This window comes from Cornus florida, unplaced genomic scaffold, assembly GCF_030987335.1.
Source record: "Cornus florida cultivar Cherokee Brave unplaced genomic scaffold, ASM3098733v1 CherokeeBrave_3.0.0_Hap2_Chr10, whole genome shotgun sequence".
NCBI lineage: Eukaryota > Viridiplantae > Streptophyta > Magnoliopsida > Cornales > Cornaceae > Cornus > Cornus florida.
The window spans coordinates 59,121,978-59,148,991 of record NW_026775580.1 but is presented as its reverse complement, the minus strand read 5'-3'; the positions used below and the strand labels follow the sequence as shown (position 1 = coordinate 59,148,991).

The 27,014-nt window shown below is 32.2% G+C and overlaps 1 protein-coding gene and 1 long non-coding RNA gene across 2 annotated transcripts; one reads left to right on the top strand and one right to left on the bottom strand.

The window, feature by feature from the left end:
- Positions 1 to 6,659: 6,659 nt before the first annotated feature.
- Positions 6,660 to 9,537, top strand: LOC132279001 (uncharacterized). The gene is made up of 2 exons (XR_009471194.1): positions 6,660 to 6,888; positions 9,366 to 9,537. It is a non-coding gene; the product is annotated as an uncharacterized LOC132279001 (long non-coding RNA).
- Positions 9,538 to 21,821: 12,284 nt separating this feature from the next.
- On the bottom strand, positions 21,822 to 26,047 carry LOC132275862 (protein ECERIFERUM 2). The gene is made up of 2 exons (XM_059777030.1): positions 25,450 to 26,047; positions 21,822 to 23,172 (listed from the first exon to the last, which is right to left on the bottom strand). The coding sequence occupies exons 1-2, from the start codon at positions 25,876 to 25,878 to the stop codon at positions 22,303 to 22,305; spliced, it is 1,299 nt and encodes a 432-aa protein (XP_059633013.1). The 5' UTR covers positions 25,879 to 26,047; the 3' UTR covers positions 21,822 to 22,302.
- Between the last annotated feature and the right edge of the window lie 967 nt (positions 26,048 to 27,014).

The following is a 27,014-nucleotide window of genomic DNA, read 5'->3' as shown; positions in this document are numbered from 1 at the left end:
GTCCCCGCTAGAGCGTGGCATAACAACGACGTAAAATATCCTAACTAGGTATGGTGAACACAATAGACCTTTCTAACACAAATAACTTGAGCATGGTAGTGATAACCAATCCATCTCAAGTATCACGTCATACGTGTGCATGTCTAGGACCAAAAGACTTGTTAGAAATCTGAGTCTACCAATATCTAGTGTCACAGGACCATCCCATGTAAAGTGGTGGTATTGCCAAAAAGGTGTAGAAATACCCTGAGGTCTATTGCATACATGTGTCACCAACCTAAATCCCAACGGTTCAAAACACGTAAAATAAACAAAATGCTCCGAAATTTACTCAGAGTTAGAACGTCGCTCTATTTTGAGAATCTTCTTTCTATACCAAACCCAACATATTGAGTTTACATAAGTTCTTTTATAACTCCTTGGTAATCATCCTATTTCAAGACAATGAACCTATAAGCAAAACTTTGTTTGCTTGTCCAAAAACCAATCACCCTACTGTGACTGACTTCCTTTCCTTATCGCAACGTACACATTCCAATACAGTTTAATAAAACCATTCATGTATACATCACAACACAACTTCCAATAAACAAAATCGAGATAGCCAAAACCACAAGTTTACTTTATTAAGAACTTTTCAAACCAAAACTGTTAAACAAATAACCGTAAGGTATTCTTTAACATAATCCTAATGTACGTGATTAAATCTATACTACATTCCTACTAATACCTCCTCCACTACTAGTAATTAAAAGTACTCTTAAAAGAGCAGTCATCCTTGAACTCCGGTGCCCTCCATCTCGGATGCTCCGGTATCTCCCCCATCCTGATCTTCTTCGGGGTCTTCCTCACCCCTTGGCTCAGCTTCGAGCACCACCGAAGTTGTGTTAGGTCCACAGTATGGTGGCCAATCCCGCACGCAAGAAACTTTCCTTGACTTGTACTCTGAAGCAACGCCTATTGGAATCAACTCCTTGGTCTCCAATTTCGCCTTCTTGATCGGCCTTCGTAGGGGAATTACCGGAGTAACCTTCCTCGGCCTTGGGCCCTTCTTTGCTTTCATCGCGGCCCTCATCCTCCTCCTAGTGCCAAACATTCTGCAATTACATAATAAACTTGACATCAGTAACCTCTAAACGAACCGCAAAGGAATACGACGAATCCTAAACTTAAGCCCTAATCAAGAGGAAACGCTACGCGAAAGACTTAATACGAAACATCCGAGAGACACTTGAACCTAGAGTGCTCTGATACCAACTGTGATACCCCTCGGATCCGAGACACGGGTTGATCAGGCCCAAGCCCAACCCGAGGGAATATCAAACAATTAAAGTATTTTAAAGCGAACACAGATGACAAAATGAATTTAATAAATAAAGTTTAAGCTGGAAGAAACTAAAAGTAAAATCCTTTATAATTAAATACTTAGAATCTGATAATCCAAAACTCCATCAGTTTAACAACTCGGGAATCCGTCTCTAGTGGACCCCTAATAAAAAAAATCCCAAACTGAATGAAAGTAAAAACTGAAAATAAAATCCAAATCTAATATTTGGAAAGAAGTCCTACGTTGTCGGTAGAATGGAAGATCGTCTCTGCTCAGCACGAACAAGCTCTAGACTGGAAATGTCCGATACCTGAAAAATAATGAGTGGGTCAGGCCCACATGCAAGTTTTATACTACTACTACCCAAGCAGAGACTCGATACGCATGTACATCCTAACCAATCCAACAATAGCTAATAGTCCGTAGATAAATATATATATATAATCACACTACAGGACTCTCACTGAACTACAGGCCCGTCTCAACCTGACTAGTAGGCACCATGGGAAAACGCACCCAAAGGTGGGCATGACTACCTAGTCCTAGTAGGGTACACATCCAACCATCATAGCCAGCTATGCATCCCAATGCATATACGCTCCCTAACCAACGACTCTGAGACTCAGGCTCATATCGCGGCATCATAAAAATATATTTAAATTCCATTCCAAACCAAAGTGTCACTCAATTATTTATTGATCTGACACAGAAGACAGGTAGGACTTAACTTTTGTAGTTAATCCATCCCTTATTCCAGAATAGGTAGGACTTAGCATTTTTAAGCTAATCCCCCTAGTATGTCACCAACCATACCGGTGCATACAAAACATCCATCCAGAATTGATAATATATATATGACAGCATAACATATCAATATCAACATACCCAATCATAAGCATAACAAGAATGTTTAACTAGCATACTTGTTCAATACATCCAGTACCTGATTCTCTAACAAATTTTAAATGCAGAAAATAAATATAACCATCCTGCAACTCACAATAAGCATAAAAATAACATTAACAGTATCTACATGCTTATTTGTAATTACTCCACAACATCCCACAAGTTGACATAAACAATTGTTTTGGTAACCATCAACTAGTTCCTTATTAAGTATTAACTGAATTTATATTAGTTAATAGGCTTAATCCCATACCCCTATTAAATGATTTACATATCAAACTCCTAATTCAATTGCTAAATTAAAATTAAACAATTTGAATCATCCGCACAAGGCAACCATGTAAACTTTCTTAACAGTTTCATAATGCCCCTTCTACTAACCTTCTATAGTATAATATGTATTTTCATGCCTTCTGAAGTTTTAGTAGAATTTAAACATCACTGAGAACCTCTAATTAAACTCTCAGTTGCCCCTGGAAACCCATTAACCCAAGCACAGTAGCTAGCAGTCTCGCAGAAAACTAAAAAAAATGAAAACCCACAAAGGAGCCAGCTCCACCCAAAGTGGAGCCGCCTCCATCACCAAGTGGAGCCGCCTCCATCACCAAGTAGAGCCGGCTCTACTACAAAGTAGAGCCTGCTCCATCTTTTAATTGAGCCTGCTCTACTTGAAATAGAGCAGGCTCCTTCCCCTGTGCGTCGTTTTTCCAATTCCGGCGGTATTCGGCTGTGTTGATCCTCCAAACCAAATTTCTTGCTAATTAAAACTAAGTCCTTGGGGAGTTCCAAAGTTAATTAAATTCAAAACTTATTAACCAAATCATATGGAACAAGAATTACATAAAACAGCATCTGAGTGGATTAAAATCCATACAAGAACACATACTGTTTCAGGTATCTAACCCTGCGACCCAGATTAATTTTAATATTTCCCACTATGTTTTAGAACTATTAAAATTCTTAATCCATCAATTGACATCATTAAAATCATGAATTAAGTAAAACAAAACAGTAAAACAAACAACACTGTAAAACAAATAATTTAACAGATCATAAACATATGTTTATTAAACAATGCAAGCATGCGAACCAGATTTGTTTTAATCCTTATTACATCCTGAGATTGTGTTAGGGATGCAAAGAACACAGATCAAAGAGGTAGAGCTAGTTATAAAACTTGCCTGTGAGACTCGGTTCAGAAATCTCAACGCCTTTCTTCTAAGTTTTCCCGGCGCCCCTTTGGTTTTCCTCCTCCCTGTTTCTTCTGTCTCCACAACGTGGTTAGGGTTCTAAACCCTTGACAGCCTTATACAGATATATTTATAGGTTTATAAGTTTACACAAAACCCTAGTTTAATCCAAACCCTAAACTAAATCCTTAGTCGGCCCATATGAAACCTAATTAATGCTTAATTATGTCGGCTACATACGTGACTTCTAAAACCAAAACCCTTAATTAATCCTACTAACATAAAACTCTATTTATAGAAAATCCATTTATACTAAATTAAATCATTTAACAATTAATTCAATTTCAAGAAAAATAATTAATTCTATTTAAAGAAAACAATTACATCCAATAATTAAAACCTAATTAAATAAACAATTAAATAAAATAATCAAACAAAAACAAGTCATTTAAATAATTCATAATGAAATCAACAAATTCACAACTAAATCAATAAAACACAATTTAAATAATTAAATAAATTCTAGAATTATCCTTGTTAAATTAGGGGTATTACAAAAACCCTAGGTAAAACTTAATACCTATATTTATAGGTTTACACAAGACCTAGGTTCAATTCAAACCCTACACTAAATCCTGGTTGGCCCATTGAAAACCCTATTTAAAATCTACGTCGGCCAACATACGTGACTTCTCAAAGAACCCTAAGTACTGAACGTAATTTAAAAAAACTCATTTACCTTAATTACCTAATTAAACAATTCCTTACAACAGTGAGATTAAAATAAAATAAAACAGTGAGATTCAAATAAAACAAATAAACAAGTAAGCCAATTAAAAACAAATTAAACATATAATTAAATTAAACCAACCAGTCAATTCACACATCACGTAATTCAAATTTCACATATAGCCACATAAGCACCTAAAAATAATAAAATAAATACTGAAAACAATAAAATAAACAATAAAATTCCGATTATATCCCTTTCAAAACTAGGGGTATTACAAATGCACCAAGGTTTCTCAATGGATAAGGCTGATGTGTGACAGATTTTAGTAATTTTTTAATTAGATTTATTTATTTTTATTTTATATTTTTAGAGAGTTTTTAGTTTTAGGTAATTTTCTTATATTTTTAATTTTTTTATTAGATTTCTTTGTTTTTTAGTTTACTTAAAAAATTAGTTTTTTTTTATTATTTTTTTTATGCTACTAGTTTCCGTTATAGTAGGGTTTTATATATTATAAATATGATGTTGGTGTACGAATTTTCTTCTAGTTTATGGATTCACACTACACCACATTGTGGATTCAAGGTACCACCTTGTGGAATCAAGGTAACCCACGTACCATGTGAATGTTTTTTCACTTTTCGATACGTCAATTGGTATTAGAGTCGTTTTGGCAGCAACCGCTCTCACGACATTCTTACTTAAGAACGGTTGCAACGTTTTGGGATTGGTGGCAACCAGGTTGGTGGTTCAATTCGTGATCGCGATGATGATGCGTCTTTCAACCAATCGAGCATAAGTTATATTCCTGTATATCCACGTAAACCTCCAGCCTATGCGGATTCTTTCAATGATGAGGAATTCAGATTTAGAGAAGTTGTGGTGGATCGAAGTGACATAAACTATAGATATCCGGACAGTCATAAGTTTCAAAACAAACTTGATTTACTTACTTCTACTTCTAGTTTTTGTGTTGAGGATGTCTTGGGTTGACTTAATGAAGTTGAGTACTTTTTCAAGTATTTTGACATATCCGAACACAAGTGAGTTCCTCTTGTAACAATCATGCTTAAGAAATTAAGGTGCTTCAGCTTGGTGAGAACACGTAAAAACTAACCGAAGGTGGCAAGAAAAACAACCTATACAATCATGATAAAAGATGAAAAGGTTGATGATAGCTAAATTTTTACCACCAAGTTATCAGCATGTGTCATATAAACCAATATCAAGATTGCAAAAAAAGACTCAATTTGTCAACAAGACGGAGAATACTAATAATTTTCTAGAAGCATTTAGTAATTCTCAAAAGATTGATTGTGAGGAAAAAAAAATCATTGCTTCACATATTGTTCAAGATGATGCAGTTACAGAATTGAATGAGGAAAAAAAGAAAGACGGTTTTTTTTTTAAAAAAATCATTGTCAAAAGTAGAAAATATGACTCAGTTAATAATAGCATTAATGAAATTTCAAATCTGCATGTTCAAGATGTTATGGAAAAGTTTGAGAATTGGGTTGGTAAAGGAGGGTTGGGGAATAATTCTACTTACGAAAATACATGCAATGATTTTATGCATGAACAGGTGGTTGTTGAGCAATGATCAAACGTTTCGAGGGAGGTTTTTGTAGGTACTAATATACATCATTATGTGGGCCACCTCAATGTAATGACCCGGTCATTTTCTTCCTTTTCCATTTTTCTTCAAATTTTGCTGATAAATTTTTTTTTTCATTATCTTTTCCTTTTCAGGTTCGATTTCCCGCCTCTTAGTGTCGTCTCGAGTGCTCGGAAATGGTTTCTGAAACTCTTTCATTTGGATTGACAACTTCCTTTGAGAACCGAGTCATTTCCACATTTTTTTTGTTTTTTGACACTATTCATTTTTCGTCTTTTCCTTATTTTGTCATCTTCTCGTTTTTCACTTTTACTTGCATAACCTCATTTTTTGTGCTTGGATTTGATTCCGGTTTTGCATACGTTCATGATATTTAAATTCCATGACATCTACATTTTTACTTTTGTAAAAATGCATATTAAATGCTTACTTTTTTTGTAAAAGTCATGAAAACAAGACTTTTTGCAATTATTCATAACTTGAGGGGCTTTTGGGTAATTAATTAAAGTAATTATTTTTCGTCTTAGGGACCATTTTACAAATTAAATTGAAAGATATTTTCAAAAAGGACATTTTTGTAATTTTCAGAAAATGTGACAAGTGTCACATTCCTATGGTGCCACTTGTTGATTTTGTGGTGGAATCACTTGGAGGCTTAATCTCATGACACGTGGAGGTTGGAGATTCACCCACTTGTTGTCCTAGGATTGGTGCACTTGTTGGCTTGGATGGTTGACAAGTGTAGGTGTGGGATTAAGCCTAGGAAGGAGCCATGGATTGGTGACAAGTGTAGGACTCACCTTTAGTCTTGTATTAGTGTGTGTGTGTGTGAGGTAGTGCAAGAGCACCTAGTGAGTGGAGAAGCCCACCAATTTATCTTAGGGTTTACACATTTTAATTCATTCATTACTTTCCTCTTAAGAACCCTAAGGAAGCCACCATTGGAGAAAAGCTTGACTAGTAGCTTTGACTTCATTTTTTGTGCCCTTTCACTCACCTTAGAACTTTGAATTTGGAATACTCTTTGTTCCTCTTATCCTCCTTTTCAAAACCCTTGAAGGATCTAGCCTAACTCCTAGTTTTGCTTTGGTATCTAGAGATTCAATTCTCTAGTGAGGTATTGATCTATTATTTTGAAGTATTTTTATGTCATTATTGAGTGTTTTACATGCATGGAAGAGAATGACTTGTATTTTACCCTTAAACTGTTTTAACTTGAAATTAATCTTGTCAAACTAAATATAGAATATGAAAATATACTCAATTATCTTTCATTTAGTTTTGGTTTCATGTAATTTGGATTTAAAATGAATTAGTTATGAATTTTTGAAGTTGCAAGCTAGTTGCTGGAAATTTGAAACTTTTCCTTTTTTGTCCAGAAATGAATTTTTATATGGAGATGTGTTACTTCAATTGGCATGAAATTTTTACTGGAACTTTCCTCATGGGTTTTACACTACTCAAATTTTTTTCACAATTTTAGAGCATTTCTAAATTTTTTTAAAAATCTGAAACTATCTGCTGTCCATGTTTTTATTGCAGTTGGAAAACATATTTTTAGATGATTTATTTCACTAACCTTTTGACATTAGATCATGGCTTAAATTTCCATTTTTATACTCTCATATGTTTACTTCCAAAATAAATTAGGTTTTCCCAATTTGGATCTCAAATGAATTTTTCATAAATTTTCAAAGTTGGAAGCTACAGGCTGAAAATGTGTTTTCTGGGCAGAATTTGTTTCAAAGTTGTGGGGAAAAACTATTTCAATTGGGAAAATATTTTGTTAAACTAAATTGATATTATCAAATTACAGTGTTTAAGATTTCATTGGGCTTTGGATTCATTCAATTTTGGTTAGAATTGAATTTTTTATGAATTTTACAAGTTGAAGGTAGCAAGTTGAAAAATTTGTTTTGCGGACCGAAAATTTGGGGCGATTTCATTTCGGTGGTAATTGGGATTTTCATTTCAATTGAGGTAGGGAATGTTTTAGGATTATTTGTGTGTTGTATTGTGTGTTTGCCATGATTATACAACATATATGTATGCCTTGTATCAAATTTAGAAAGTTAGTAATTTTTATTTCTTTGTATAAGATTTAAAATTTATGATGATGTATAACTTTGATTTGAATTGTAACATGTTAGGAAATTATACTTAGATATGTTGGTTAACATATATTAAATTTGGATCATTTGATTAAGAATTACAACTTTTATTTAATATTTATCTTTAATGAAAGTTTAATTCACATGGTTGTATCAAACATTAAATCAAGTTGTAATGTGGTATTTAAATAGGCCTTGGCATGTTCTCTAACATAGATTAAATTGAGGGCATTTAGAATTGTTTAAAAATCTAGAGGAAATTAATTAATTAGCTTGATTAATTTGGTTTTAAGTGTTTTAATCACTTAACTTGTCATTTGATGTTATATATATGATGACCATGATATGTCTTTCAATATATATTAAATTGAGGTTATTTGGATTAACTTGGAATTTAGAGAATTTAATTATTTATGTTTAATTAAATTCTACTTTATTACTCCATGGATTTAATTGCATTTTGGAAGTTGTTTCTATATTTAAATCATGGATTTGGATTTGATGTATATTCACTTGATTACTTTTGAGTATTGGATAACATAGTTGTTACTTTTATATTCATGAGAATATGTTTTTCCTTATTGAATATATTGTTGCTATGTGTAAGGAATTGCACACTTTGTATTTGACATCTTACATGCCATAGTAGTTGTGAATTTTGAGCATGTATTGTATAAGTTTCCAAAATTTGGATTGTGCTTGGTAAATAGTTAATATCTTGTATATACATGTTGATATATATACGTTGTTGCACAATTTGTAGATTTTGGAAATTTGGGGATGTCGTTGTTTGGTTACGGCTAGGACTTGGTTCTAGTACGGGGGATTATCCCTCTATATAGTCTAGTGCGCACATAGGGAGGTTATCCATGGGCTAGTAACCCTAAAGTAACTATGTTGTCGGTCTGATCCGGTGTGACGTCCGAGTATCCACTTTGTTTGATTTCGTATTTCATTTCAAGTTGATAACTAGATGATATCGTAACTTGTTTTTCCTTATTTAATTTCCTATTTTGAGCTTAAGATGTAGCTTTGTGAAAGCATGCTTCATGCGTTGTATTGGAAGTTCTATTGTTGGTTAAATTGCATCGATATCATAATTTGTGTTTTGATGTTCAAATATAGTTTAGGAATGACCTTATAGATTCATTTTGAACATAAACGTTAGGTGGCATGAGCCACACTTGTTGTTTTCGTAATTTTGGATTTCAAGTTGAAGACTTTGAAAATCTATATTTTGTTGTCTTGTATAACATGTTTCCATGTTGTTTGAATTGCATGAACAATGTGATATGATAGAAATGATCTAGGTAGCTTAGGATGCTCCCTGGGTCTCATCTTGATATAGACGTTAGGTGGCATGAGCTCCTTTAACATGTTTCACCATAAGGTGATAAAATTGTAAAATGCTAGGTCGATGCATGCTCATCTTCTACGAGTAGCTTTATGTTACTCACCCCTACGATACTGGGGCATATTTCAGGTACAGGACTCAGGATTTGAAGATTCCATTGCTCCTTGGATGGCTTACAGTTTCTAAGTTCTATTTTATGCAAGTGTTAGCATAAGATGCCTCTTTATAGCCCTATCTGTTTAAACTTGTATTCGTTGATTCGTATATGTAAAGTGTACGTAAGTGCACTCTTTTCAATGTATTTAACATATATGAGATGAGGCCGGAGGCCAATGACATGTATCTCGTTTTCTATGCACTTTTGTTTTCAAAGTTTATTATGAAAATATTGGAAAATGTTAAGTCATTGCTTCAGAACTTTCGCATCGGGTGTTGAAATTTCATATCTTTTCTGCTCGGACTCAGAATCAAACGATTCTTGAGTCTAATTTTGTTCATTTTTCGTTTCCTTCCAATGGTGTGCACGGTGGCACCCTTTTCAGTGAGAAATGACCATTTTGCCCTTAGTTCATCTCTTTTCGGGTTAGGCATTCTTGCTTCATTTGCTTGGCTCATTTGAGTTCCGTGGCTTCATGGAGAGTCATTTTGGGGCCTTAGGGATGACGTATATCTCTTGAGGTCATTTGACTTCTTTCGCTTCCGCATTTCGGGTCAACTTCCGGTTCATCACTAAAGCACCGGGTTAAGAAATCCGGGTTGTTACACTCAACACCTTGAAAGCAACTCAAAAAGCACAAACCAAGTTTTCACTAGCAGGTTCATTAGGAATGCAATTAATTCCAATACAACCTACTGCCACTTATTTTGGGTATGCCACAAAGCTGCCGCCGTTCATCAATTCTCCAGAGTCATTTCTTCAATGCTATGAGAAATTAGTGTGTTGCGTTAGTAACAATATGTTGACTAAGGTTCACTGGGGAGGCAGGTGGGCCACAAATAATACTAGTTTCAAAGTGTGCATTTTTCAGTATTGCGATTGAAGAAGCTTCTTATGAGGCATCAAGTCAGTGGCACATAATGTTGTCCATGCTCATATATTATCAACCCGAAGTGAAACACGAGGGAGTTTTCTTAAAATAGAGAGAACTGATGTAGAACATATTTTAGTAATTTTTTAAATTAGGTTTACTTATTTATTTTTATTTTATATTTTTAGAGAGTTTTTAGTTTTAGGTAATTTTCTTATATTAGATTTTCTTATATTTTTAGTTTACTTAAATAATTAGTTTCTTTTATGTTATTAGTTTCTTTTATGTTATTAGTTTCTTTTACAGTTGTAGGGTTTTATTTATTATAAATATGATGTACTGCGAGAGCAGAAGATTCAATTAACTTTATCAATAATATTTCAGAATTTTGTACGGATTTTCTTCTAGTTTGTGGATTCAAACTACACACCCCACCTTGTGGAATTAAGGTAACCCCCGTTCTATGTGAACATTTTAACGATTCTATAGATCTGAAATACTTACATAAAAAAAAAAATAAAAAAAAAATGTAAATGTAATATATATTTGGTTCCATATGGATATGCCTAATGTATATTTTGGTATAAAATAAGTTTATGTATAAATAAAAGAACATTATAGAAAGTAATGTATTTTTCATTAAGTGCATAAAATGAGAAGAAAAATGGTAGAGGTTGAATTTGGGTTTGAGACTTCCCTCCAATGTGGACTTTCAATAGTAGAGTGTAAAATAACTCAAATTAAGGTTCTTACAAAACGTTAAGAAGACATATATTAATTTTTCTTTAGTGCCTTCAAGTTCACTATTTAAAGGTTGTACACAATTTCGACCACACAATTTTTTTTTTTTTCCTTTTAGCTTTACAAGCTTGCCAATATTTTTTGAAAATATTTTCTCAGATCTTTCCGTGAAGATAAAATTGCATACACATGATTTTTTTAGACCTTACTAAGACAGATTCTCCAAAGTTGATTTTTTTAAATTCAGCAAATATTTACAGAGACAATAAGTATTATAGGATTGAAAATAACTAACTAATCAATTAGCCCAAATAAGGTTCAATAGTACAATTAGAACTAATTTTTCTCCTTTTCACAAATTTGGTTACCAAAGTACAATTTTCACTGGCCACCAATTCAACAATACCATACCCTTTATTGCCAAATTTTGGGGTCACAATGTTACATACATATTAATAATTATTAATAATTTTAAATGTTTTAACTGTTATTACTTAGAAATGCTATCATTAGAAACCTCTCATGACCATCTCTTTTTATCTAACCAACGAATTAAAAATTTTATTAAATAATTTATTTGAATTTTCACACATCTGAAAAGACTGTCTCAATCAAGTGATTAAATAATGAGAGTTTATACCTCATGTCATGAAAGGGCTCTCATGATATCATTACTCTTTTCTATTTTTATCTTTTTTGTTTTTTTTTTTTAATATATATATAAATTAAACAAAAGATAAAAATAAAAAAGAAAGAAATTTTATTTCATTTTTCTTTTTAAAATTATTTATTTATTTTATTTCTTTTTTGAGAGGGGACCGCGATACATGGACCCATTATCCGTGTGACGGCACTGGTTTCTTAAGCCAGTGCGTTTTGTGATGAATCGAAATTTGACTCGATAACGGATCTGAATGCAAAAGCGAAAACAGAAATCAAGTCTCTAGAGATGCAATGCATCTCTAAGACGCCAAAGTGACCTTCCTTGAGGCCACGGAACTCAACGAGAACAACGCGAAATAAAAAGATTGGAAAAAGACCAAATAAACTCTCAAGGTCAAAATGGTCTTTTTACATAGAAACAACGTCTCTAAAAGTGTACATCATCCTTAAGACACAATCATGACTTCTCATGAAGCCATGGAAACAAAAGGAAAACAAGCGGAAAAGACGTTTTAAAAACTGACAAGTTTAGCCTCAAAGGCAAAATGGTAATTTTCAGCAAAATTTGGGTGCTACCGAGCACACCATTGGAAAAAAAAAAGAAATATTAATCAAGTTAGACTAAAAAATCACTTAATTCGGAGTCCGGATAAAAGAGAAAAGTGAAAACAAAGTTTTGACGTTGCCGCAGCCATGAATAGTGTTTTGACAACAATGAATAGTGTTTTGACGGCAGTGAATAGTGACCTGGGCAAAATGTTGAAATCGTGTGTCGTTTTGAGGTACTAAACGGCGTTTTTTGGAAAAACACGAAGAAAAAACCCTCCTCAAAATAATTTTTCCAAGCTAACCATGTCGAAAGAAAATTTTATTTTGACCTGAAATCCCCAAAATGCCCTTTCAATAGACTTTTTCAAAAAATACATGTGCGCACAGAAAATCAGATTTGACACGGGGTTTTCTAGACCAGGATGGCATTTTCTGAAAAAATGTTGTGAAGAAACCCACCCTAAAATCACGTTTTCGATTTGACCATATCAAAGCCGAAATTTATTTTTCAAAAAAAATTTTCAAAATGCCCCTAGATCAGGATATGTCAAAAATGATGAAAAAAAATAAACAACTTTGTACCAAGTGTTCATTTAACCCTAAATGGTGTTGTGTGCTAAAACGATCATACACGCAAATGTAAATAGTGATTTTAAGCGCGCGGGAATGGTCCGCGGCTACCAAAAATGCCCGATGCAAAATACGACCCATCCGAACCTCAAAATGCAAAGAAAATGCTTTAAATGGAAAACTTGAGACTAACAAGCATCCATTTCATACAAATGTGATATTTTATGTAAGGTGAGTATTCACGCAAACGTAATATACATATTTACACGCGTTCCAATGGCCTACGGCCTCAATGGTTGTTAAATACAAAATATCATATATTAAACCTCAAATTTTGCCAAAAATGACTTTTAAAAGAGAAACTTGAAACTAAAATTATCAAATGGTCTCAAAAGTCTGTTTGGCCCTTAGCCACACTTCATACATAATTAAAGGGAACCTATGGAAGTGCTAAAGTCCACTTCCCACCACCCATACAAATGCAATGAAGTTAAAGTATGCTATTTTTCTATTTTTCGACAATATAGTTTGAAGATAAAAGTACTTATGATACAAAATAAAAGTCCTTGGCCCATGGCCTCGTTTTATACATATCAAATATTTCACAAAAGGTGTACTTATGTATACATTATATATTTAGAACCAATTATACAAGTTTTGACATATAAAACTACAAATAGCATTTTATGGTAACATTTGCATGAATTGAATACTTCAAGTCTACGAAACTTCCAAGGCATAGTGTAAATCCTGAATCTTGATTCCTGTACCTAAAAAATGTCCCCACTACGTGGCTGAGTAACATAAAGTTACTTGTAGGAGATGAGCATGCATATACCTAACATTTTATAGTTTATTAAATTGATATAAATCAATATATAAGGTCCACGCCATCTAACGTCTATGTCCAAGATGAGACTCAAGGAGCGTCATAAGTTACCTTAAAGCATTTCTAACATAAACCACATCATTCATGTAATTTAAACAACATAGAAGCATGCAGTACACGCAACAAGATATTCAATATACAAGTATACATACACAAGTATACAATCAATATAAAAATACACGTAAGACAAATATACAAGCCACAAGTATACTAAGTTATCTACCTTACTAAATCATCAATATGCAAGTGCACACACCAAGTACGCCAATCAATATTGAAATGGAAATGCAACATATATACAAGTACATATTCACACATATACTAAGCATTTTTGATATACAAGGCATACAAGTATACAAATCCAAGTATATTAAGTAAAAATAAAATATCATACACTAAAGCACAAGTTAAAAGTAATCCACGATTACAACTAGGAATTAAATGTGAAACCAATGGCGGAAAGACAAAGGACATAAAGTCTCAATGACCAAGCAAGTGGTTTCGGGTTACTAACCCGTAAATTACTACCTAGTGCGCACTAAACCTGGAATAAAACCGTTATATTGGTGTTTTTGGGTTACTAACCCTCAGGGTACCACTCAGTGTGCACTATATGAAATAGAAGGAACTCTCATCCCACGTACTACAGCCTTACCCTAGCTATAACAATTTTCAATATCCATACAAGCTTTCTAAAAATCATCAAGTTGTGCAAAATGTGAATATTTACAAGTTGAATCATAACTTCAACTCATGGAATACTATCATATAATCATATAACAATTTCCAAACCACAAATTAAGCAAGAATACAACATCAATGCCTAATTACCTCAATGGGAGCATCAAAGAGAATTTAATTAACTTAAGTAATTAAATTCTCAAGATTACAAAGTAACTCCAAAAATTCTACAAATCATATATGTCAAAGGTCATATCAAGGCCTATTTTAATTTCATGATACGAGTTAATTCTACACTAGGCATCACTAGGTAATTTAAATTTCATGCAAGATATTAATTAAATATAGTATTCAAGACTCATTCAATTATTCTCAATTTAAAGTTTGTTAATGAACTTATCAATGCATAATTTAAAACCACATTACAAGTTAATTATACACTAGTTACAACTAGGTAAATTAAACTCAATGCCAAGAAAATAATTAAATAAAGTTGTCAAAACTTATCCAAATATTTTCAATTTAATATATATGATAGAACATTCCAAGTTCATCAACAATATCAAGTTAAAAATCCATTCAAGTGAATAGAACACTTAAAATAAAATTAATTAATTTTCTCAATCTAATTAATTAATTTTCTCTAGATTTTAAAACAACTCAAAATGCTCTCAATTTAACATAGGTTAAAGAACATATCAAGGCCTTTTTTAATATCACATTACAAGTTGATTTCATGCTAGTTACAATCATGTGAATTAAATTTTCATTTAATAAAATAATTAAATAAAAGTTTTATTACTTATTCAAATAATTCCAATTTAATATATGTAAACAAACATATCAATGCCTAATTTAATAGCATGTCACAATTTAATTCCAAGTTATATACAACCATGTAAATTAAACCTTATACAAGAAAATAATTAAATTAAATTCTAGAATTAATACAAAGTTGTATATGCTTATAAAACCATCAATACAACATACATATAAACCTAAAACATCCCCTACCTCACTTTAAGATGAAATCTCAAATTCCCACCGGAAGAAAACCGCTCCGAATCCAACAATACTTGTAGGTTTTCTCGGAAACAACGAGGGAAGCAACAATAACCCTTGAGGCACCATGAAAATCCAAACACAAACTCAAAACCCGAACTCAAAAATGGTCGGAATTGGCTTCTAATAAGGGGAAAGAACCGCCTCGCCAAGGCCTAAGATAAACACTAAGGTACTATGGCATTTTATTTAAAGGAAAAAGGTTGATTTGGGAAAAGAAGGGTAACAGCCATGGAAGGGCAAGGAATCTGATCTGCAGCAGTGTAGAAGAAGGGGAAAATGAAATGTTTTAATTTTTTAAACCCCCTATTTATAGAAAATCCCAAAAAGTGCCTTAAACAGGTCTCGCCGGGTCCGAAAAAGTGGAATTTGCGCAAACGCACTCAAACAGTAAAACACCATGAACAAAAAAGAACCGAAATGAAAAAAAAATGAACAACTAAAGAAACGGCGTCAAAAACTGAGTCCCGTACATAAAGATATGCCCCAAACAAGTTCGGCGCTAACTAGGGCCGAAAATCCTAAAATTGGAAAAAATGATCAGAAGGAAATTCTAAGAGTACACGACTCGACGAAATGTGAAAATGAATCCCGTATGAGGATCCAGGCTCAAAATGAGACATTTTGCAATAACTTTCGTTAATTGCACAATGGCCCTTACAAAAAGGGATAACTATAAAACTGCCCAGAATGAAAATATCTTCCAAAAGATATTTTCTTAAAAACCCCTAATCAAAATATATCGAAAAGATATTTACGAAAAATACCCCAAGAAAAATTAATGTTTCCGAAGAATCCTTTTATCCACGCCCCTACGGGAGAAAGAAACAACCGGCGAGGTTTTCTCCAAAACTAAAGCTACGCGTTTTGAGAGAATCAACTGGAATGAAAACTTATGAAATCAAAACTCAACTCTGAACACGGAAAGTGAGGTTGTGCCAACAAAGTGACAAACGGGGAAAACGACGAAAAGTGAATAGTGTTGAAAAAATGAAAATGTGGAAATGACTCGATCATTTAAGGAAGTTGTCAATCCAAAGGAAAGAGTCTCAGAAATCATTTCCGAGCACTCGAGATGACACTAAGCGACGAGAAACCAAACTCAGAAAAGAAAAGTCAACGGAAATTTTTTTTTCCGTAAAATCTGAGAAAAATGAAAGGAAGAAAAATGACTGAGTCATTACAATCCATAAACACCTAACTTTGGGTGGTAATAGGTTGTTAAGCAAGACTTAATGAGCACCTAGTTAGTTAATTCGCGTATGATACGCGAATTAAATGCCTACGTACGAATTTTGGAAAAATATTTTCGTTTGCCAATCAGAGTTGAAAGGTACAGTAAAATACGTGTTTTTTTCCATCACCCCGTATTTAACGCGTTTATTCGTTTTGATCACTCCTTTTAATTTGTAACCTATTTTTTTTTTTTGGTTCACGAACTTCATGTTTCTAATAGCATATTTTTCTGAAGCACAAATTACCGTCTTTTCTACCCTCTTTTGCTTGGTATAGCCATTATCTTTCATGCCATCAAAATAATATTAATTATTTGTTATACAATCTTGGGGAAGGTTGTGACCACTCTCTTACTCATTTGTTCTGCATTCAAGGTATCACTTTTTTTTTTTTTTAATCTCTTATTGCTGTCACTCCAATGTATGATCTTTAATCAAGGTAATGAAAGATATATATATATATATATATATATATATATATATATATATATATATATATATATTTGGAACACTATAATCTTGAAGAGTCATAAGTTTTTATTGATATTTGTAGATATTTATAGATTTTTTGTTTTGTTGTGAGATGTTTTAAATTTTGTTAGTATCTTTATTATTATTATTTTAGAAGTTTGTAGATCACCATACTCCCTAGATGTTTTAGTAAAGTATCACATTATATACTTATGAATTTATTATAAATATATAGGCTATCAAGGAAAGATGGGAAAAAAAAGAGATGCATTTTGGGATCATGTTGAATAATTACAAGGTTGTTTCATGTGTAAGTATTGTAACTTTAACTATCTTGGAGGTATTTTAAGAGTCAAATCACACTTATATGGGGTAAAAGGTAGAGACGTTGAAATTTGTTCAAAAGTACCTCAAGAGATTCAAGCAGCTGCATTTTTAGCAATTGGTGGTTCGAACAAAAAAATTAAGACTACAGTTACTCCAATTGATGTTGAGCAAGGTGGGTCTGTTAATTTTTCCTCTTCATCTTCAAAGGGCTTACAACAATCTACCATGCCAGAAACAATTAAGAAGATGGATAAGAGTGATGTGGATAAAAAAATTGCCAAACATATTATTTTGAATAATATTTCATTTAATGTCATTCAAACTCAATGTTTTATAGATTTCTTGAGAAGTGTTGCTGAATTTGGGTCAACATACAAATTACCTAGTTACTCAACTTTACGCACAAAGCTAATACCAAATTCTAGGACAGAAGTAGATGCATACATTCGGAATGTGAAGAAAACTTGGGTTGATAAAGGTTTCACACTAATGTTAGATATATGGAGTAATATGAAGTAACGTGCCTTTATCAACATAATTGCATATTCACCTGGTGGGGCAATATTTATGAATTCATTTGAAATTTCAAATGATAAAAAATTAGGTGTTTATCTAAAAGATATTATGTCATCAGTAATTGAAGATATTTGACCTAATCACATTGTGCAGCTCATTACTGATAATGCATCAAATTTTGAATTAGTTGGTGACATGCTTATTGGTAAATACCCTCACATGTATAAAACATGATATGCTGCTCATGGGATTCAGCTACTATTAAAAGATATTTATTCTAAAGTTTTGTGGATACATGATCTTATTGATGATGCAAAATTAATTGTGACATATTTGTACAAGCACATTATTATTTTGTCATTAATGAGAGAGCACACAAATCATAAGGAACTCAAACATCCTTGTGCGACTAGATTTGCCTCCAAATTTTTTATGGTTCAATCAATTTTAGAAGTTGAAGATGGATTGCGATTACTTGTGGCTTCTTTTGAATTGAGGGAGTTGGATTACAACAAAAGAGGGATGGGACTAAAGGTTGCTAGTATTATTATAAGTGTTGAGTTTTGGAGTAAAGGGAAATAAGTAATACAAACTCTGAAGCCTTTAGTTAGAGTTCTTTGTTTGGTTGATGGAGATGGTTCAACTGCAAGATATTTGTATGAGGCGATGAAAAGGGCAAACAAAACTATTAAACAACGTTATTGTATTAATCAAGCTAATTACATGCAGATATGGGTATTATTTGAAAAACGGAGAAATGAAAATGTAATCCACCCAATACATGTAGCAGCTGCATTTTTAAATCCTGCCTTTATGCATAGCGAGGACTTCAGAGAAAATTGTGAAATGAAAGACGGTATAGATTTTATGTTAGGAAATTTTATTGTTGAAGAAGAAAATTAAGATTTTATTCGAGAACTGCAATTTCACCATATGAAAACCACAACTTTATTCACAAATACAGCAAAGACAATGTTGAAAACATCTCATCCTCGTAAGTTTTTATTTTAATTTTTTAAAGTATCTTGTTAAAATTATAATAAGCTTTATATATTTAGTTTTTTATTATTATTAATTTTTTTATTGCGCGTAGGAGTTTGGTGGGATTATTGTGGGGATTGTCTTCCTGTGCTACAAAGGTATGCCATTCGTATATTGAGTCAGCCTTGCAGTTCTTCTTCATGTGAGTGAAATTGGAGTGTTTGGGAAGCTGCGCAAACAAAGAAAAGGAATAGGTTGGCACCTACAATGTTGGACAACCTTGTATACGTAAGGATGAACACAATGATGATGGAAAAATTCAAGACACTAGAAGCACAAGATTTGGAGCCAATTAATCTCGACAAACTTAGTGAAAATCTTGAATATGTTGATCACGCAGAATTGGAGGATTATTCCTTAGAGACAACAGATGACGTTTCTAGTGATATAGTCACCAATGATGAAGATCTTTCTTGTTTAAATGGTGTTATCTAAATTTAGAACAATTTTTTATTTTTATTTTCGGCAACATAGTTGATTATTTGAATTAGAATTTTTTCATTAATTTTGTGATGAAATTGATCATGTTATGGACATATGGTTATTGCTTCATTATATTTAGATAGTTTATTATTATTTTTTTTATGATTATTGTGATAGTGTCAATTGTAATATATTTATTTTATTATTTGTTACATATTCTTTATTGTCTTTACAAATATATGATATATAAGAAAGTAATAAGATGTGTATAACCAAATTTTTTATCCCAAATTCTTAGTGTATATAACATATTATACACGTACGTATTCGTCTTTGTATTTTTATGTTTTCGTATTTTTTTGTCTAATTTTTTAAACGTATTTAAAAAAAATATATCGAATTATACTTGTACGTTTTCGTACCCAGTATTTTTTCCGTACCGTATTTTATTAACTATGAATGAGTATTTGAAGTCATTAATCAGTCGAGCACATTGGAGTATTGCAAGAAACACTTTGAACTATTGGGTATTGAAAAAAAATTCCCCTGAGTTATAAAAAAAATTCATGAACTATTGTCTTGTTGCAATTTATCTAGTAGCTCATCGGATGTAGTTTTAATCCTTAGAGCATTTTCAGCAATATGTTTAAAATATCATTTTGTGTAAAATATACACAGTCACGTATGATATATAAATTATTTTTATCTCCAGCAGTTTGTTAAGATACACTATCACATCATCAATGTGTAAAATTGTTATGTATTTTATGCAACTTTTTTACAAAGCCACGTTAACATATTTTCTTTTTCCTCCCTCTTTTTCATTCCAAATATGCATATTTTAATAATTTAATTACAACTTTAATAGTTTAAGAAATTTACTTGTTAATTCTTCAATAATTCAGATTTTATTTTATTATTTTACCCTATTTAGTATTGAAATAATAATCATGTTTGTCAAAAAATCATAGTCAGTTATGAGGTGCATTATGAGTGATAATAGTTCCTTGTGAGATCCGGTATTGGTGATGGTGATGGGATCCATTATGAGTGATGGTGATGTGTTACACATGATGTGTTGCCACAATATTGAAAACCATTCGATCATATTATAAACAAGTCCAAGTCTTTAGTTAAAGATACAGAGCTCACTTATAGGTTATAATATATAAAAATATCATTTTAATTTTATAAGACTCCGAATTTTTTTTTTAAATATAATTTTTTGTGTTTTATGTTGTTGAAAATACAATACTCATTAGTTCCAAGTAATGAGTTGTCAACTAAAAATAATTGTGTTATACGTACAATATTACACGGTGCATTTGCAGTTTAAAATGTGTAGAATTATTTATAAAAAATATATATATTTTTAGTATTTAATTGTCGTAAAATATTTACGAAAAAAAAAATTATTAAAACTTAACAAAAATAACTTACTTATTAATTTTCGACAAATTATTTTATATGTCCTGATGGACTCGACCAATATCTTTATCAAACACCAAAAAAATAAAAACAAAGAAAATATTTTACCTAAAAAAAGAAAACAAAATTACCACAAAAATATTTTACGTCCAAACAAACGGACCGTAAAGATAAAAAGAATTAAAATATAAATTAACGCATGATTTAAAATATCACTCGCAACCGAATTGGCTTGCCTCAGCGAGCTAGGTATAATTGGCTTTTAATTTAATAATAAGAACAAGTGGTATATTTAATAAAAACGGTATATAAAATGATTTAATGTCAATTATAGAGTGGTTAAGCCAGAAAAATGAATGATTATTTTTGGTATTGAATCAGATTAATACAATAACGACTATATTATTACATTTGTTCTTACGGGTTAACGTTTTAGGCAATGTAATGTTAATTTTGTGGATGCTTTATTTAATTTATAATATATATATATATATATATATATTCATTTTATTCTTGAAATTTCTAAATTTTCATAATTCTTGTTTATTTTTTAAGCCTTGTACATAATGCCAAAACCCTTTTTTTCAATCTCAGGTCAATGGTTGATATGATGATTAAAAACATGATTCTATTGACAGAGGCATCATATTTAGGGTCGTTTGGCATGGCGTTTTGTTTTTTTTTTTTTTTTTGGTAAAATTGTGTTTTTGCTATACGAGTGTTTCGAAAAAAAAATATCAAAAGGATGTTTGGAGACGATATTTTATTGTAAAATTGTCAGAAACAAAAATATGAATAATTATGATTTTGGGCCATAAATAATTGTTAAAATAAAAAAAATAATAATTTTTTGGTATTTTAGTTTTGAATCACTATTCATGAAGTATTTTAATGCTGTGTAAAATAAAACAAGATCGCATCAAATATGTTTTTGTTACCACAACCCACACCATCCAAAATGTATACAATTCTCGGCAAGCCATCCAATATTTCAAAGCAAATAAATTCTTACACACGCGTCCTGTACCATTACAGTGAACAAGACAACAATATTAGCTTATCCCCACTTGAACCAAGCTGAACCAGCTTGGTGGTTGACTGCTAATAAGATTTTGTCAATTCATAAAGAAGCTATGTTGTAACAATACACTGTTATACATGTGGCTCATTTCATATAAGATCTTGGTGATCGATATGATTTATTTAGGCCAACTCTTATTTTACTAGCTAGCAGCCTAGCATACTAAAATCAAAATAATTAATCACACCCCCAATTGTCTTATTTAGTGATTTAGTTGATAAAGTGTCCAACTCTTCCGATACTTAAGTCCTCCATCTTTTAGTTTGCCAGAAAAAGAAAAGACCCCGACCAGAAACTCGCGCACTCGACTAATCCTTTTTACAACAAGTCAAAATAATAATTTAATCAAATGCTATTGATTTCAAATAATACTCCACTCTTCTCTGAGCTCATTTTTCAACTCCAACATTTGATTTTCCGGCAGGATCACGGTTATCGTTCTCCCTTCTTGACATCCCGTTTCGAGATTTTTCGGCCCTGGAAGCACCAAAACAACCCCTTTGTTGCCGACCCCAGAAATCGTATAATTTACAAAAACCGGGGCATGCCCATTCATTTTCAGCCCGTACATATTTGCCTCTTCCAAATTTACAAATGTTAGGTTTGCCCCGTATACTAAAAAGTCCGATTTTCCATTCTCCATTTCCACCAATTCCTCAATCATTTTTCCCTCGTCCATCCTTTCTTCGTCAATCAGCTTCATCAATTCGGATAAATTGGCATCCTCAATGTAGAAATCCGCTCTAACAATGCTAATCACTTGGCCATTGCTAGGGTTTTCATTCTCCCTCCTGTGAGAATTATTGTTGCAAATTGTCACAATCCTCGGAACCGAATTCCCCCCAACTTTGGCAAAAGATTTCCACATCAAGGCTGAAAGGAGTTCGAAATGTGGGGCTTTGGCAACTTGGTTTAATCCACAAGCCTTAACGAATACGTGGTTGAGCTGTTTTGGGGTCACATGAAAAGAATGTGTTTCCATCTTGCAGTTACTGGCACTGAGCCAATAATCCCCAACAGGGTCCACCTTTTCCACGGAAAATGGTTTCTTGGCAAGGGGAGAAGGGAATTGGGGTTTTCCATCGTTTGGCATGTCGAGGGACTGAGTTGGGGAATTACCTGCCAAGATCTGGCCCCACATGTTGATGAAGTCTGAGGCTGATAAAATATCCCCAAGGATGTGGGCCCAGCTGAGTCCCACCGAGAGTCCTCCACACTTGAACCATGTTAACTGAATGCAGTTGGATACAAAAATTCTTGTTTCAGATCAATGGAAATGGAAAGTTGCAAGGGAAAATCAGAGGAAAGAAATGGGAAATTTTGTGGTATATTACTATGTGTTATTGTTCGCAATGTTCTGTATTATATTTCAAGTGTCTTGTTATCGGAGTAATTGGGTGGACAAGAATCCTCTCCAGTGCAGGAGAGGTCCTGCACAGAATTTAGTGATTGAAATTAAATTGATAAATAAGGTTCATTAGTGATCATGCAATCTCAACTACTGAATTCTTGTAGGACCTTTCCTGCGCTAGAGAGAATCCTTGATCGTAGTTGAATTGCTCCATTTGTTGAGAATCCGTGTTTAGAGTCTTTCTTCATTACTCCCTCTTTTAACAACTAAATCATTAACCCCAAACAATCTTTTCGTTAAAATCGTTAAAAATAAATAAATGCAATACAAGTTTTTTCAGCTTTCTCAACCCTTTGTTTCATGAAGAGACTAAAGAGGTGCCAATTTGACTAAAATTGTGGCCACCAGTGTGCAGTGAATTCAATCTAATGTTTTTTTCTGAATGGTTGGCCATCAATTACATTTATTTGCCCTAATTAACACTGCATTATTTTACTGGAAAACTAGATAAAAAGTTTGCAAGTTGGGACCTGTCACTAAAGTCCTTTTAATGCCAACTAAATGAAATAGCTATCATGGGACATGTGTGAAAAGACTTTATGATAAACACGTTCTTTCAACGTCTCTCCATTCAATTTCAATAATCATCTCTCCTCTTTAAAAGGAGTATTAGTGTGTTGGAGCTCCGCCGGAGTTTGTGAGCTTGTTTAGTTCAGTTTTATAAAAATAATTTTTTATTTTTAAAAAATTAAACACGAAAAAATTATACAAAAATTTAATTTAGTTCACTTTAAAAAATTAAACACGAAAAAATTATACAAAAATTTAATTTAGTTCACTTTTTTAAAAATTATTTTGTAAAAAAATTTGGATCTGTTCGATTTGTAATTATGTTTAGTTCAGTTTTATAAAAATAGCTTTTTATTTTTAAAAAATTAAAAACTAAAAAATTATACAAAAATTTAATTTAGTTCACTTTTTTAAAAATTATTTTCTAAAAAAATTTGGGTCTGTTCGATTTGTAATTATGAAAACATTTTTCTATTCTCAGAGAATTGAAAACAAAAAATTTGTCCAAAATTGATTCAATTTTTAAAAAATTATTTTCTAAAAGTTACAATTATAAAAATGCATGCTTTCAAATAACTATAAAATATTATTTTCTGAGAACAATTTACTAAATTATTGAGATTCAGAAAATTGTTTTCACAGTTATAAACCAAATACTCTGAAAACAATATGTTTGATTTGTAACTCTCAAAACAGTTCTTAAGAATTCAAAAAATAAAAAATTATTCTTAAAGAGAAGTATGTTTTATACTCCTCTAAAAACAAATATTTTTATAACTGAGCTTTCAGAAAATCGTACAATAGAGAGTTTTTTTTTTTTTAGTTTTCAATTTTCTGGTAACAGAAAATGTTTCATAGTTAATTATAAAAATGCCAATTTTTAAATAATTATATAAAAAAATTATTTTATGAGTTCTTGTTAATCATAGTTGGAAAATTGAATTAATCAGACCCATATTTCTAACCAGGTCCAATATTGTCGGTGTGTATAACTTTTAAGAAGAAAAAAAAAGAAAAGAAAAAGACACGAGTTAAGAGGATGCTCATGATGACTAGCAAGTCCTACAAAATATATTCAAACTAGAAAAGATTTAGGAAAAATTACATAAAAATGGAGTTAAAGTTCCATATTTACTTAGAGGCTGAGTCAAAGTTTCATATTTCTCTAAAATGGATTGCTGAGGTGGCACATAGTTTTTTACTGTTTAGAAATTGTGGTGCCTAAAATACCCTTCCGCGAAGGTACTACTTTTTCTTCGAAGGTACTACTTTTTTGAACTGAAGGTACTACTTTTTGGTGTCCAGGTACCATGTTTTTTAAACACTCGCGAAGGTACTACTTTTTCTTCGAAGGTATTATTTTTTTGAACTGAAGGTACTACTTTTTTGAACCGAAGGTACTACTTTTTTGTTAGGGAAGGGCATTTTAGGCACCAAAATTTTCTAAACAGTAAAAAACCATGTGCCACCTCAGCAATCCATTTTAGAGAAATATGGAACTTTGACTCAGTCTCTAAGTAAATATGGAACTTTAACTCCATTTATATGTAATTTTCCCAAAGATTTAACCAATCATATATATATTACCTGAATGAAAACAAGAGGCGAGAAATTGAGATCAGGACCAAGGGCATGGTTGTAAACAAGTTGATCATCAAGACAACGATCCTTCATGCCAAGCCATTCCTCAAGGGTTCTGCTACACTTTGCTTCGACGATCCGTACACCGCCGTCGTTGCACTTGATGAACGGCCGTCCTTTCTCCGGCAGCCGGATCCTCCCGGAGATGGGGGAGTACAGAACTAGCCAAGGAAACATTGCCTCCTTCAACTTAAAGATGTCCGTCCCATCCATTGCTTCACTCTTGAAGAAGTAGAGCCCTTTAATGTAGTGAAGCTTCATTGCCAAGTCCATGTTTGTGAGCTCATGCACCTTGTCCTCTCCGGTAACCCTACCCGGCACCACCGACGATAGCAGAATGTCAGAAACAGTGTTTTCGATATGAGTTGACGCCATGGTAGGGAGAGAGTTGTTTACTGTGAATTTTATGAGAGGTAACGAATATGAGAAGAGATAGGTTGGAAATTTAATTATATATACAAAAGAACTCCTCTCGCATATATACAAATATATAGAGAGAGATATATATATTGCAAGGCTTGCAAGAAAGTCCTGTGATGGAAGCAAATGATACAATATCTGTTATCTACACAAATTAATTAGGGTTGCTACAGAGTGTTGTCAGGTCAGGACTGGTGTGAGTTTAATTAATTAGGGTTGCTATAGAGTGTTGTCAGGGCTGGTGCGAGTTTAATGAAAATCGTGCCGTACTTGAATTTAATTAATAAATCAATGTATTATTGTAATGTCAAAATATGCTGTAAATTGATAATAGACCTAAGAGAAAATTAAATGTATAATAAAATCTTCTTTTTTTTTTTTTTTTTTTTTTTTTTTGGAGAGGTTGGTTTTTCAAGACATTTAGCACCAATAATAATTTATTTTTAATTTTTCAATTGCCATTCTAATTAGATTTTTAATAATTTAAAAAACAATAATAAAGTTGATTATTAAATAAATAAATATTCATACAATATATAACAATGGGAAAAGAAAGTAAAAATAAAAAACATGTTTGTAGCAGTTCAGTCCTCTGGTGGAGGAAGCTCCCATCGACGTAGTGGCTGCTGCCTGAGAATTGCGCCCAGTCAATTTAACCTTCAGTTTCTTTCTTAATTTCATGCGAAATTTTTTCCCTCTTCCAATCCAATTTTATTTATTTTAAATTATAATTTTAATTAATTTTCTGTTTCAACAATATTATTTCCTTACATGTATAAAATTATATATACACAGAAGCAAACTAAATAGATACCCTGTGCAAAATAAGGGCCGTTGAGCAACCACAGTTGCTTTATGTTTTTGTTTTGACTGGAAATAGAAGTAATGTTTCCGCTTTAGAGTGTATTCAACACTATTTCGAAACTTGTTTGGTAAGGTAAATTTATTGTAATATTTTTGAAAGCAAAAACATAAGATCATGTTTAGTAAAAAGTGTTGCAAGTTTGAAATTTTGAATGGTTAGTTAAAAATATTAATTTTGATTTTTTTTTTAACAGTACTTTGCTACAGTGCAGAAGCAAACAAATGCA

Coding starts and splice junctions, on each gene's coding strand:
- LOC132275862 (XM_059777030.1), bottom strand. CDS start 25,878: ATGGCGTCAACTCATATCGAAAACACTGTTTCTGACATTCTGCTATCG. Junction 23,173..25,449: donor CGCCTCTTGTTTTCATTCAG/GTAATATATATA, acceptor AACTGCATTCAG/TTAACATGGTTCAAGTGTGG.